The sequence below is a fragment of the Apaloderma vittatum genome, unplaced genomic scaffold (genome assembly GCF_000703405.1).
Source record: "Apaloderma vittatum isolate BGI_N311 unplaced genomic scaffold, ASM70340v1 scaffold7640, whole genome shotgun sequence".
NCBI classification, from domain to species: Eukaryota; Metazoa; Chordata; class Aves; order Trogoniformes; family Trogonidae; genus Apaloderma; species Apaloderma vittatum.
The window spans coordinates 34,783-46,885 of record NW_009695026.1 but is presented as its reverse complement, the minus strand read 5'-3'; the positions used below and the strand labels follow the sequence as shown (position 1 = coordinate 46,885).

The window sequence follows — 12,103 nt, the reverse complement described above, 5'->3', positions numbered from 1 at the left end:
ACCCTGAGGTAACTCCCATTTCTTTCCTAACGTAGCACGGGAAAGGGCTGGACACACAAACCTTGGCTTTCAGGGACAGGCAGGATTTGTTGAGCTTCTCCTGGTGAAGGTTAAAAGCCGTCAGGCTGTGAACTGAAGCACCCCCTGGCCAGCCCCCTCCCAGACACAGCTGTGGGCACAGCCCAGCGCTGCCTGGCACGAACCTGAGCTTCTCACCTTGGTCCTCTCCTAGAGGCACACTCGAGTTGCTTATTCTCAGCGCAAGTGATCCTAATTCATAAATTGGGGATTTTCTAACTCATAAGGGCTGCTCTGTAGGCTTAAAAAAAACCTACCAAAGCCCAGCGGCCCAAAATTAGTTTCTGCATTACACGGAGAAGGGAAAACTTGAGACCTTGGGTGGAAAGGCAGAAAAAGAGGCAGGGAAAGCCAGTGAGATGGGAAACTCTTGCATTTGGCACCACTGTCCCGCAGCCCACGTGGAGGCATCACTGCCCAACACATCTAGCAGTGCTGATTCCTTCTTAGTTCCCCTCCACGCAAAGTCCAGAGCAGACAAGACTTGGCCTGGGAGGCACCCAGAGCCTCCCGACCTCATCCCCCAAATCCCTGGGACTTCCCATCTGCCAGAAGTTGAATTCCCTCTTCTGTGCCGTCGAGGTAACATCACGCTCCCTTTTACGAAAGCTGCTGAGATGCTCAAGACCTTGGTGCCTCCAGATGGAAGATCTGGGGCACCAAACTGTCAGCTTCCCACCCCAAACCAGCATCCGGCGGCTTCCTGGGCTCCGGCTATACGGGAGAAATCGCTGGGTCTCACCTGAACACGCACTCGAGCCGCAGGGAATCGAATCCCGCAAGAGCGTGGGCTCACTTAACGTTCTGCTCTCACCTGAAGCCTACTCTCCTCGAGAGAAGTCCCACACTGGCAGGAAGAATTAGGAGGAGTCGGTGCCTAATGCTGAACCTGGAAAAGAAATCCAGCCGGCAGGGCTGCCGGCTTCCCAGCTGCCACCTCCAAACCCAGCGACTACGAGAAACAAACCCCAGGCAGGAGCCTGTTGGGACACACAAGGGTTTTCCCTTTTTCACAGGCATAAAATAGGGCAGAAAGTGGCCTTTTTTTGGTTTTTTTAGCTCGTATAGATGCGAGTTCCTCCCACAATGGCCGTTCCCGCGGAGAGCTCCAGAAGCGACGGCTGCGGGGCGATCGGCAGATGCTGACGAGGCCGAGTTTCCCAGGGCCCTGAGCTTTCATTACACTCACTGACACAGCCAGGAGCGGCGACGTGAGGAGTGTTATATCCTCGGCTCAAATTAATGACACTCTGATGTAAACCTGGTAATGAACACCAAGTCATTAACGCCACCAACCGCTTCCCCGGCACGGTCCTCCCAGCAAGCACGTTTGCTGCCGTTTCTGTCCATGCAATGGTTTGAAAAGCTGGAGTTGAAAATACTCCTTCCCTTTCGCTTCTCCCACATCTCTTTTTCCTGCGAACACGATGCTTTCTCCTTCCCAACACGGCCAGAAAAATCAAGGTTCTCTAGAGGATCGTTTTGAGTGTGTTCCTCAGAAAGGTTCGCTCGAGGCACCCACCCTCAGCTCGCTACTGAGCAGTAAATGGACCAAGAAGAAGCTCTTGACTCCAAAAATTACAGCCCAGAGCAAAGTTTCGACAGTTGTTCACTCAATCACCAAGACACCGTCTCCTCCCTGGCTGAATGCACTAACACAGGGAGGCTTTGGGGGAACACGGTGTTTGTCAGCAGGAGAAAAACTCACGGCATTCACGATTTCCATTGGATGAAAACGGTTCGGGCTAATCGGGAAAGCCTCAGCCAGGCACTGCGGATGAGCGAAGGAAAAGGGAGACCAAAGAGAACAGCCGAGTTCGGATAAAGAGCCTGAAACGCGGCATGGAAGGGAAAGCCAGGAATCCTGACGCCTACTCTCCTGCCTTCATCATCTTAACACCTCGTTTCTCATCTCTTGCAAAGAGCTTGTTGGGTTTCCAGGCTTTTTGTGCCTTTTATTCTTCCTCCCAAACATGAGCCAACGCATTTTGGCGTACGCAGAGAGAGCTGGTCCCCATCTCCCACCCCAAAGCCAGCTGTCGGGTGCTCAGGGATTAGCCATCGCCAGCCTCGCTCCCGGCCCGCTGGGCTGATGAGCCGTGGCCAAACGAGCACCAACCTCACTCCCTCCTCGCACCATCCTCACTCCCTGGAGCCTCTCTAGCAGCCAGGGAGGTTTTGTCGCACGAGCAGCCTGCAGAAACCTCCCACGGCAGGAGCCCACGGAACTATTTTTTCCATTGGTCCCGTAATTGGGAAGTTTTTTGCCAGGGCAAAGTCAAGGGAAAATGCAGATGCTGGAGCAGAAGGAGGGTGGGAATGGGAGCAGCCAGCACTGGCCTTTTCTGCGTCACATCTGTCTCCTCCATGCTCTGCAGAAAAAAACCACGCTGAAATAGCTGTCACATCCCAACGTGACCTGGAGCAAAGGGGACGGCAGCCCACCGCGAGCACATGGGCAGCGCGAGCACCCTGGCCTTGGCAATGGCACATGAAAGATGGGGTGCAACAGCCTCTTGGGTTTGTTTTCCAGTTTCCTTCCACCCTGGAAAGACCCCCAAACCCGTCAGTAAGTCATTACGTAATGACGTAATTATGACATAACGTCATTAGCACAGCAAAAGCTCAAGGGTGAAGGTTAGGAACCAGGAGAATCAGAGCTGCCTGGACAACCTGACCTCAGCCCAACACGCCTGCGCTCATTAAACAGCTTGTTACCACCTATTAGTCCTCCAAGAAAATGAGCTGGAAAGCGAGGTGCTGGTCCTAATTTTTGTCCCCAACTTTGGTGACGAGGCTGCGCTGCACTCGAGCAGGGCCTGGATGCCGAAAGGAATCAGTCTGGGTCCAAAGGCCCCATGTGCATGGAGGCGACTCACCGGAACCCGAACATGATCTCGTCGTGGCGAAGGTGAGCATCGTCGTCGATGGACAGGATGGCCTCCGTCTCGATCTCATCCCACGGCAGGAACCGGTTGTTCAGGCTGTTTTTCTCCGTGCGGACAACCTACGAGACGAACACAGGAGAGTTACGGTGACTTTCCACGCGCAGAGGAGAGGTTTAGAGGCTGAGGCTGTGCGCTCCAGCTGCATTTTGACGTCGCTTTGCCGTCCCTGCGACAGGAAAACGCATCCTGAGCAAAAACCACTCAGTTCATCCTGGGCTTCCCACCCCATTCAATCCCTCCAGACGTTTCCCTGGCTCTCCTCTTGAACGATCTCTCTTAGTTTAAAAACAGAGTCCATCCTGATGAAAAGAGTGAGGTGTCACGGCAATAAAACCCTATTAAACAAGATTACCCGTGATCACACACACGAGAAAAGCCCACGCTGAAACCATCAACAGTGGAAAATACTTGTATCGGGGATCTGCGTGACAGCTGGTATGATTAAATTCTCATGGAAAGCCCCTGTTAGTGCTTTCATCTGTCAATAGTTGCTGGGGAGGCAGGGGAGAAATGGAACATTCGACAAGAAGACATTACAATATTTGCCTGAAGACGCATTGAAAAAGCACGAACGATTTTACTGCAGGGCAGCACTCCCATCCCAGGAGGGCTGCGACGCGATTCGTGCCAGGAGGAGAAGGCAAAAACAGAGACAGACAATGCCTGTGAGAGAATTTCTTCTCCCTCCCCAGGTGGAGAAGCACGGCACAGAGCAGCACAGTGTTTTCAGCTGCTGTCGGATGCTCCCAGGGATGTGTTTTCTGTCTGAGAACTGCTGGAAAAGAGGGGCTGCAGGATCACGGTGGGAACAGGCGACGAGGAGGGAAGCGGGAGAGGAGGCGTCTCCGCTCACTGATTTTGGGGAGGCAGCTGGCAAGACAGGAACAAAAGAAGCAGGAGGTTTGGAACGGTTCAGCCCTATGGTGCTGGCCCAGGAAGCCAAAGAAGAGCTGGACGTGAGGAGAACAGTGAAGGCTCTGAGAAAATCACATCCACAGGACCATCCCCAACCCCAGCACGGCACAGGCAGCCTCTGGATGCGTCAACCAGGAAAGGAGAGGAGTCAAGAACGGTCCCTACATTGACAAGGAGAATTTAAATCTTCTCCTGCGTCGCCGCAGCTGTTTCTGTAACGGGTTTTAGCAAACCCAAGTGCTCTCGCACCAGGAGGACCACGTCTGCTGGCTCAGAAAGAGGGGACACAGCTCTAGACGGGGCAGCTGGGCCCCGCTTTTTGGACTAGAAAATCACTTTGACAAAATTGATACGGCCACAAAACCAAGAACATCACACAGGGCAGCAGAAGATGGATGGAGGGATGGATGGATGGACGGATAAAGGACAAAAGAGGAGGGAGCACCCCCAGGCTGAGCAGCAGAAACCCCTCTCTGCCTCATGGGTACTGTTTTGAATTTATCAGACTCCTGCTTGCCACAGGTCTCACCTCAGGTTCTCAGGAAAGATTTGGGCACCACATCTACAAACATCAACCCACTTCTGCTCCCCAAAGCTGCAAACAGACTCGTGGAGGTTTTGCCCTGCATTTGTGGTCAAGCTTTTCTGCTACCGGGGTGAGCCCCCGAGGCAAGTGCGTGTTTTTGTGTGACCCCTTTCCATAAGGAATGTGCAAAAGATTAAAGAGAACCCAGGGCCAGAGCTGAGCTTTGGCCACTATTCAAAATCAAGAGAGAGGTAAAGACGGGGTCCAACAACCCAACACCTGAGCTTTGGAGTCAGACCCACCTTCCTCATCCACCAAACTCAGCACCAGTTCTGCAACAGGAATGTTTTGGGTTACTCCATGAAGTCGGAAGCTCTGTGAGTCTGAAAGCATCAGTGCTCAGCTTTTGAGTTTCACTGAAAACAGGCGTTCTCCTGCCTTTCACCTGGGGAGCATTTAAGATTTAAGCAGCCTGTAAACTGATAGGTCCCACGGAAAAAGCCAGACAATTTATTGATTTGAACTTGTTTTCCCATAAGCTGAATAATAACACGACGCAACTACTGTCAGCTGAGCAAGTGAAGCGGATCCTACCTCGAAACATCTGAAAGTGGGGACCCCAGCGGACAGAGAGATCAGCACACCGGCATTAAACTCCTCCCTAAGGACAAGGATGCTACAAAGCAGCTAGATCCCGCCAAGCCTTGATAAGCCCATTCGATTCAGCCCGTCAGCTCCAGCAAAAGCTAAAAGAGACTTAAATCGACCGCCTTTGATACCCTATTTTCAAAGAAACTATCCTGATCTACAGCACTTTTAGGACGCAGCTAATTGTCACCAGACAATGAGTTTTTGTAAATCCCTGCGCTTTGCCCCAGGCGACTCCAAGGCAGCGTGCGGGGATCGGCGGGCAGAGATCTGAGGTGGGAACGACGGGGCCCAGATTCAAAACCTTCCTCCCGTCCCTCTGTCCCCACCGAGACGGTTCGAGCACGGTGCTTCCCCCCCGGGGCAAGACCAGGTTTTAATCTTGACCGCACACACCGTATGGCCGGGCTGCCGAAACAAGGGCACGGCTCGATCACACAGAGAAACGTCGCCCTTGAGAAAGATAAAAGTGAATTTTTGGGCAACTTTTCTCCTTGAATCAAGCAACTGATCTTCTAAGAACAGGTTAAAGGGAAGGAGAAGAGTATTTGATCCGGGAACTTGAAACGTTTCTATCTCTTCTGAAGTTTTAAAATTTTGATGGGCCTCTAAGCCCGCTACATTTCTCAGGCACAGAAAGGGCACAAACATACTGAGAAATTTGTTAGACCAGATGAAAAAAGAAAGGTTATTACACCAGCAAAATACAAAAGAATCCCAATCACCTCCCTCACGCGCCAGTAAGTGAGACTTGGGGCTTTTTTGTGATTCCATCCCATGTTTAAAATGCAGCCGAACGACATTCATTGCCAGAGGCATCTCCAAGAGCTCTTCCAGCAATAACAAATTCATCTCTCACCACCACGCGTGGGCTTGGAAAGCCCAGCGGACACGATGGCGTATCTGTGGGTACGGACAAAGAGGCACACGAGGTTGCCAAATTCGAGGATTTACAAGCCACAGGAGGTCACTTGATCATGCGGTGTGACCTCCTCACGTGGTGGACCAGGGGACTCGATGCAGCCTCCCTTCCCGTGGGAGATTCTCCTCACACGGCCCCGGGAAAAGCTGTGAAACGACAACTCAGACCAAATGACAAAGCCACGAGAGTGAACTTCCCGGCCCCAGCTGAACTGTAACGCCTTCTGCAGAGCTGCCAGCGGCAGCTGGTGGGGGCTGACGGGGGCCGACTATCGCGTCACCTGCGTTTACCTTCTGCACGATCCAGGTCACTGCGATCCCACCTCAGCCCCGAGCTGTGCCTGGCTGAAGCATCTCTGCCCGAAAGGCAGCCCGTGTCCATCTGAAGACATCAAGAAAAAACGGTGCAATTTGCCGTCATCTCAGACACCAAGAGTGGGAGGATCCACCTTTCCTCGCAGATGTTAACTCTCAAACATGAATAATCTTCTTGAATTATCTACCTTCGATTCCCAGCTCCTTCCACTCCAGGAAAGGACGCAGCTGCCGCAACCAAACCCCCTTCTGTGTTATTTTTTTTCAGACAGACTGCGGTCTCAATCTCTCACCCCGGGCTGGTTCTTCCGCCCTTCCATCATTTGAACGACCGATTTCGCTACAAACGTTTTTTCTCAACAGTCTCCAGCCAAGAGCTCTGCTGAAACCCACCAACATACGTTCCCTCAGCACAGCTGAAAAGCTGCCCCCTGGCAAACCCGAGCCAGCAGTCTCCCTGACGCAAGGAGACTAAAATAACAAGGAGGATGTAAAATCAGGCAGGGAGCTAAAGAGGAGACACAAATGTGTTTTATCAAAAAGCCACCTTCCCTCACAGCAAAAATGTCAAGGCTCCAAACACTGAGCAGAGCATCGATGGCAAGATCTGCACGCACAGCTCCTCCAGACTCAAAACTATTGCACATCGTATCCATTCTGGCTTATTTTCTTTATTTGGGGCTTTTCCTTGGGATTTTTTTTTTTAAAAAACCAAAACAACCAACCTTTTGCCATCAGCTACCTGACCCACAGCTCAAAATCACAAACCTCCTAAAAAGTTGTCAGACTTCTGAAACAACACGCAAGATCTAAAAAGCCTCCGAAGAACCGGACACGTCGCATTAGAAGTTTCTCCTCCTTTCAGCAAATCAAGTCAAGCTGATTCAGTTCCATGATGTTGGTTTTGGTGGTTTTTTTTAACTCTACACAAACCCATTTGATCCTGGTTGTTGTTCACAGCCACGTCGGCCAAACGGATCTTACAAATGTTAGAGAGAACTGAAACAAAGCATAAATCTAGAGTCTGCCCAGCAATAATGGCCCCAGCCAATGAGTTTTCATATATAAATATAAACACGCAGTAAAATCAATATCTTCCTTGCAATCCTTGCTAGTGAGGCTCTACGCTTAAGCTTTAAATTTCAGTGTCGCATATAATTTGAACGGTGAAAACATGAAGGATGCCTATGGCCTTGGAGAAGGTTTGACAGTTCAACTTAGTGAACTGGATTGATTTCTGGGCAAAGAGCAAGCTCTGCAGGAATCCGGGAACCTCACTGCTCGCGTCAGGTGCTTAGGAGAAAAAAGGCTCAGGAGAGGTGCGTAATTTGGGAAGACAAAACCCAAGCTGTCAGGAAAAGGATCCCAAATACGTTCCAATTCAACCCAAATGGGCTGGCGACAACCAGGCAGAGCTGGGACGGGGCCACCACGAGCTCCCTTTTACCAGGCAGCTGAGAGCTGAAGACAAGGGAGCCAAATGCTTCTGCCTCTCCTGTCCGAAGAGCTGACCTCGAGCTACACTGCGAAGGAAAAAGCCGAGAGCTCCTGCCAGGCGCAGCCCTCCAGGGAGGAGGCAGATTTACAACGTTGCCAATCCCTTTTCTTGGCACCGACTCCGAATGTTTTATTAATAAGATTCAGCGAGGCAAGTCTCCCGCTTTGCAGGGGAGCGCTGCAGGGTCGTGTCCTTTTGCTTGCTGCTGTCCCAAGGACTGATCTGCTGGACTGGAGCAAAGCCCTCGGCTCAGCCAGGACCTCCTCTCCCATCGAGGACCTCACGGGGGAGCAGGGAGGAGCTGAGATCCTCTCCGTGGAGAAAAGTGATAACGCCCCTCCCAAGTCACGGGACAACAGTCTGGCCACTTGGACTCGGCTCCAGAGGTGCCACCATCGTCATCCCCACCCATGAAGGAAGGCAAGGTCTGCAGATTTGGGAGGTAATGGCCTTCATCCCACCCATATCCCACATCCTATTTTGTAATCGGACTGGGTTTGTTTAGTCTGGAGAAGAGGAGGCTGAGAGGAGACCTTATTGCTCTCTACAACTACCTAAAAGGAGGCTGGAGTGAGGCTGGTGCTGGTCTCTTCTCTCTAATTCCTAATGACAGGACAAGGGGAAATGGCCTCAAGTTGCGTCAGGGTAAGTTTCGATTGGATATTGGGAGGAAGTTCTTTCCTGAACGAGTGGTGAGGCACTGGAACAGGCTGCCCAGGGAGGTGGTGGAGTCACCAACCCTGGAGGTGTTTAAAAAAAAAGTAGATCTGGCACTTGAGGCTGTGGTGTAGTGGTTGGGTGTGCTGGGATGAAGGTTGGACTAGATGATCTTCAGAGGTCCCTTCCAACCCCTGACATTCTGTGATTCTGTGATTTATTTTCAACTCCTAGTCTGGACAAATTGAGACACCCTCTGATTAAAGTTGCCCAGACCAGCCCTTAAGATCCAGACTACCAGATAAACCAGAGTCCCTTCCCTCTACGCATTGGCACACAAGCGCTGAGGTTATTTACAAGACCGCTTCGAAGGAGTTACGTGGGTGCAGATTCAGGTACACATAAGCAAAATAAATCACTTTTTTCTTTTTCACCACGGCTCTCTCTGCTCCCCCCACAACCGAGCTGTTAGATCAGACTGGCACTCGCTTCTCCACAAATGCAACCAGAGACGCGGGTGAGGAAGACGACGAGTCTGTCTGGTCCCAGGGAACAGCAGCATCCGCGAAGCCGTGGATTTCTTTGGGAGCGCAGCTGTCAGAGTGGGTCAGTGCTGAGCAGGTGGAAACCAAGCAACAAGTCTGGGATGTCAGGCGGGGATACAGCGCACCGAAACCATCCCGGCTGCGGCAGGGATTTTGGCTTCGGGAGAGGCTCCATATGGAAGCTACACACCTGAGGTTCAGGCTTCAATCCTGACTTCTCTCGTGCTCTGTGTTACCTTCCCCCAATTTAACGTGTCAGGGAGCTGAAAAGAGAAGAGGCCGGTCCCAAGCCGGGCACCGCACGTGCACGCTGGCTGCACGGTAAGACGCCGAGCTTTCAGTCAGGGCGGCTGCCCTGGTTTCCCGTAAGGGCGGCTGCCAGGGGAAGGCCAAAGCAGCCGTTGCCATCGCTACAGATGTCAGCAAAAATCTCCGCAGCCCTCTACCCATTCCCAGTGAGATCACGTTTGTGCGAATCACGCAGGGCTGACCAAGACTGCAGTCTTTTTTCTTTTATTTTATTCCCCCCCACTCGATTTTCTCAGCGTTTTATCACTACCTGCTCCTGAAAAAGCCACAAAAGCTGGCAAGATCGCCGTGGCTCTCAGCCCAGACCTCAGATCTATTTGACTGCCCTTACCAAGGACAACTGCAGCGGCGCTTATTCAAGACTCAGTTGCCTCCTCTAAGTGCAGCATCAAACTCAGCGGCCCCAGGCTCCTGCCCTGCCCACGCAGACCCCTTTCCTCCCGCCAGCCTCGATTCCCACCATGAGAAAACCCTCCCCTCGTCTGCGGGAGGGCAGAAACTCATCCAATTCCTACTGGCCAAAGCCAAAAACCACACTGAAAAGCACAGATCCAAGCCAGCGATCCTTCAGTCCATGAGAAATAAAAAAATCCGGCCTCAGGCGATACAACACGATGTCCCTGCCGGCATGTTACTGGCCAGAAGGTGGAACGCCAGCACGGGCTTTCCACCAGAACCGATGGGATGATGTCTTTTCTCTCTGCAGTCACACTCTCACTCCCAGCCCGGACCCAAAAACTTGAGGCAATGAGTCCAGCACGACACGGGACCGACCACAGGGCGTCTCCTGACAGATCCTGACGGATTTCCAAGGGAAACTGCACTTGGATGCACACGTAAACACGGTGTTAAAGCTCCTTCCAGAAACGCCGCCAGCACTGGCAGATCTCAGCAGGTTGGCATTTTGTAAAGTGGCGGATGTTGTTTTGACGGGCAGCATTTATGGCAATTAGCGTTTTAAAAACCTTGGGACGTAGAGGCAAAATCTCGGCTGCAGAAAGCAGCTCTTTCAAAACGTCTCTCGCGGTTAAGGCAATGACCTTCTGCCACGATCCCAGGGCTGACACGCTCAGACCCAGAACCTACCGATAAACAGGCACGGATGTGACCGCAGCTCCTGAACCAGCAACGTTACCCCAACCAAAGTCATCCCGGAGAGAGACTGGGGCTGCCCTGAGCTGCCAGCACACTGGTAACGGGATGTGCTCTTCTCCTCAATGGTCTCTCCTCACAAAACCTTGATTTTCCCTTTAATCTTCGCTTCTAAAGACAGATTGGAAAATTACTGTTATCCCCTTTCTCATGTATTAATTATTCCGTTGCTTCCTCTTCACCTTGAAATAGTTACAGCCCCCTCCCTTTATGCCCTGAACCTTCAGACTTCTGAGCTTTGCTACCTCCAACTTCAGGCATTTTCAAAATTTGAATGAAAAGGATTTATAGACTATTTTACAACTCATCTCCAGAGGAACGGAAAGAGTTTCCCTGGAAGGGTATTTAGCTGCAAAGCTATCCAAAGGCAGCATAAACCGAATATAAATTGGCAAAACAGATGCATTTTTAAAATAGGCGTAATTAAATAATGCAACATAAAACCCAGCATAAATTATCCCCCGCTGAGAACAAAACCACACAGGAAGATACTAACGGAAATCCTTTTTTAAAACCGATACTGTGTCCGTGCACGTAATATGTGCAAACACTTGGTCTCTCTTCAAACTACTCGACTGCTATCAGTGGGTTGCTCAGCTCCGAGATGAGAAAACAGCTTGCGACACAAATAAAACCGATTATTTATTCATTTTCGTACGGGTGCAGCTGTCGCATCTTTCTAGAGAAACTACAGGAGAAGAATGCTTATTTTAACATTAAAGGGATCTAGATACTCACTTATTTTTATTCTCTCTGTGTGTTGCTGTTAGTGGTTGTGCAATTAAAGACGCACATCGAGTCGGTTGTCCGACTGGATTTATTTTACAATTATTTCTAATTATTGGGCTTCGAAGTAAGACCCTGGGATAACACACCGTCACTTGCAGACGAGGCTTTCAAATACCTCGTCTCCCATTGCTTCATCTCACTCACTTGCCACCTTCTCTGGAATTCTGCTCTGTGGCTTTCCATAAACGCTCGCGGGGAAAAACTTGCTGAGAGAAAAGGGACGGAAAAAAGCTCCCGACCCAACTTCCATCAGCACGTCTGGGATCACGAGTCAGATTTACGAGTCGCTGTGAAACCAGAGAAAGGCACCTGATGAGGGAAGATCTCACACTCGGGGTTTTGATGCTGAAAACTCCAATTCTGGGTTTGATGGGGCTTGGTTGTATTTTTTTTTCCCAGCGAATCAGGCAATATCCAAAGGCGTGCTGTTCCAACAGGCGTCACGGTTCTTTACCGATGCTCTTTCAAGCTGCAGCGAGATGAACCTCACAAACCTGCTTTCAACTTGGCGAAATCTGTTTTGGCATCGACGGCCTGAAAATTCAGATGAAATTGATTCTGCCCAGCCTCGAAGCGGTCCCAGAGCTCAGAGCTGAAACACGACGGGGAGACGATGGATGGATGGACGGACGGCAGCGGGGCCGTCTGTGGCAAGAGCGCGCAGAGATTCGACACAAGCAAGGGCATACTCACACAATTATTTGTCTTCTGCAAGACAAAGTTTGGCGAATAAACTAGAAACATCCTGCTGAGACTTCTCTAGTGACAGCGCCAAAATGCTCAGCCTAACAAAACTACACCT

The 12,103-nt window shown here is 51.0% G+C and overlaps 1 protein-coding gene across 1 annotated transcript in view; it reads right to left on the bottom strand.

Moving 5' to 3' along the window:
* The window catches only part of EXTL3 (exostosin-like glycosyltransferase 3), a 31,845-nt gene that overhangs the window by 4,269 nt on the left and 15,473 nt on the right, over positions 1–12,103 (bottom strand). The window contains exon 2 of the mRNA XM_009869610.1: positions 2,958–3,085. Coding sequence (XP_009867912.1) covers positions 2,958–3,085 — 128 coding nt within the window. The remainder of the gene's footprint in view (positions 1–2,957; positions 3,086–12,103) is intronic.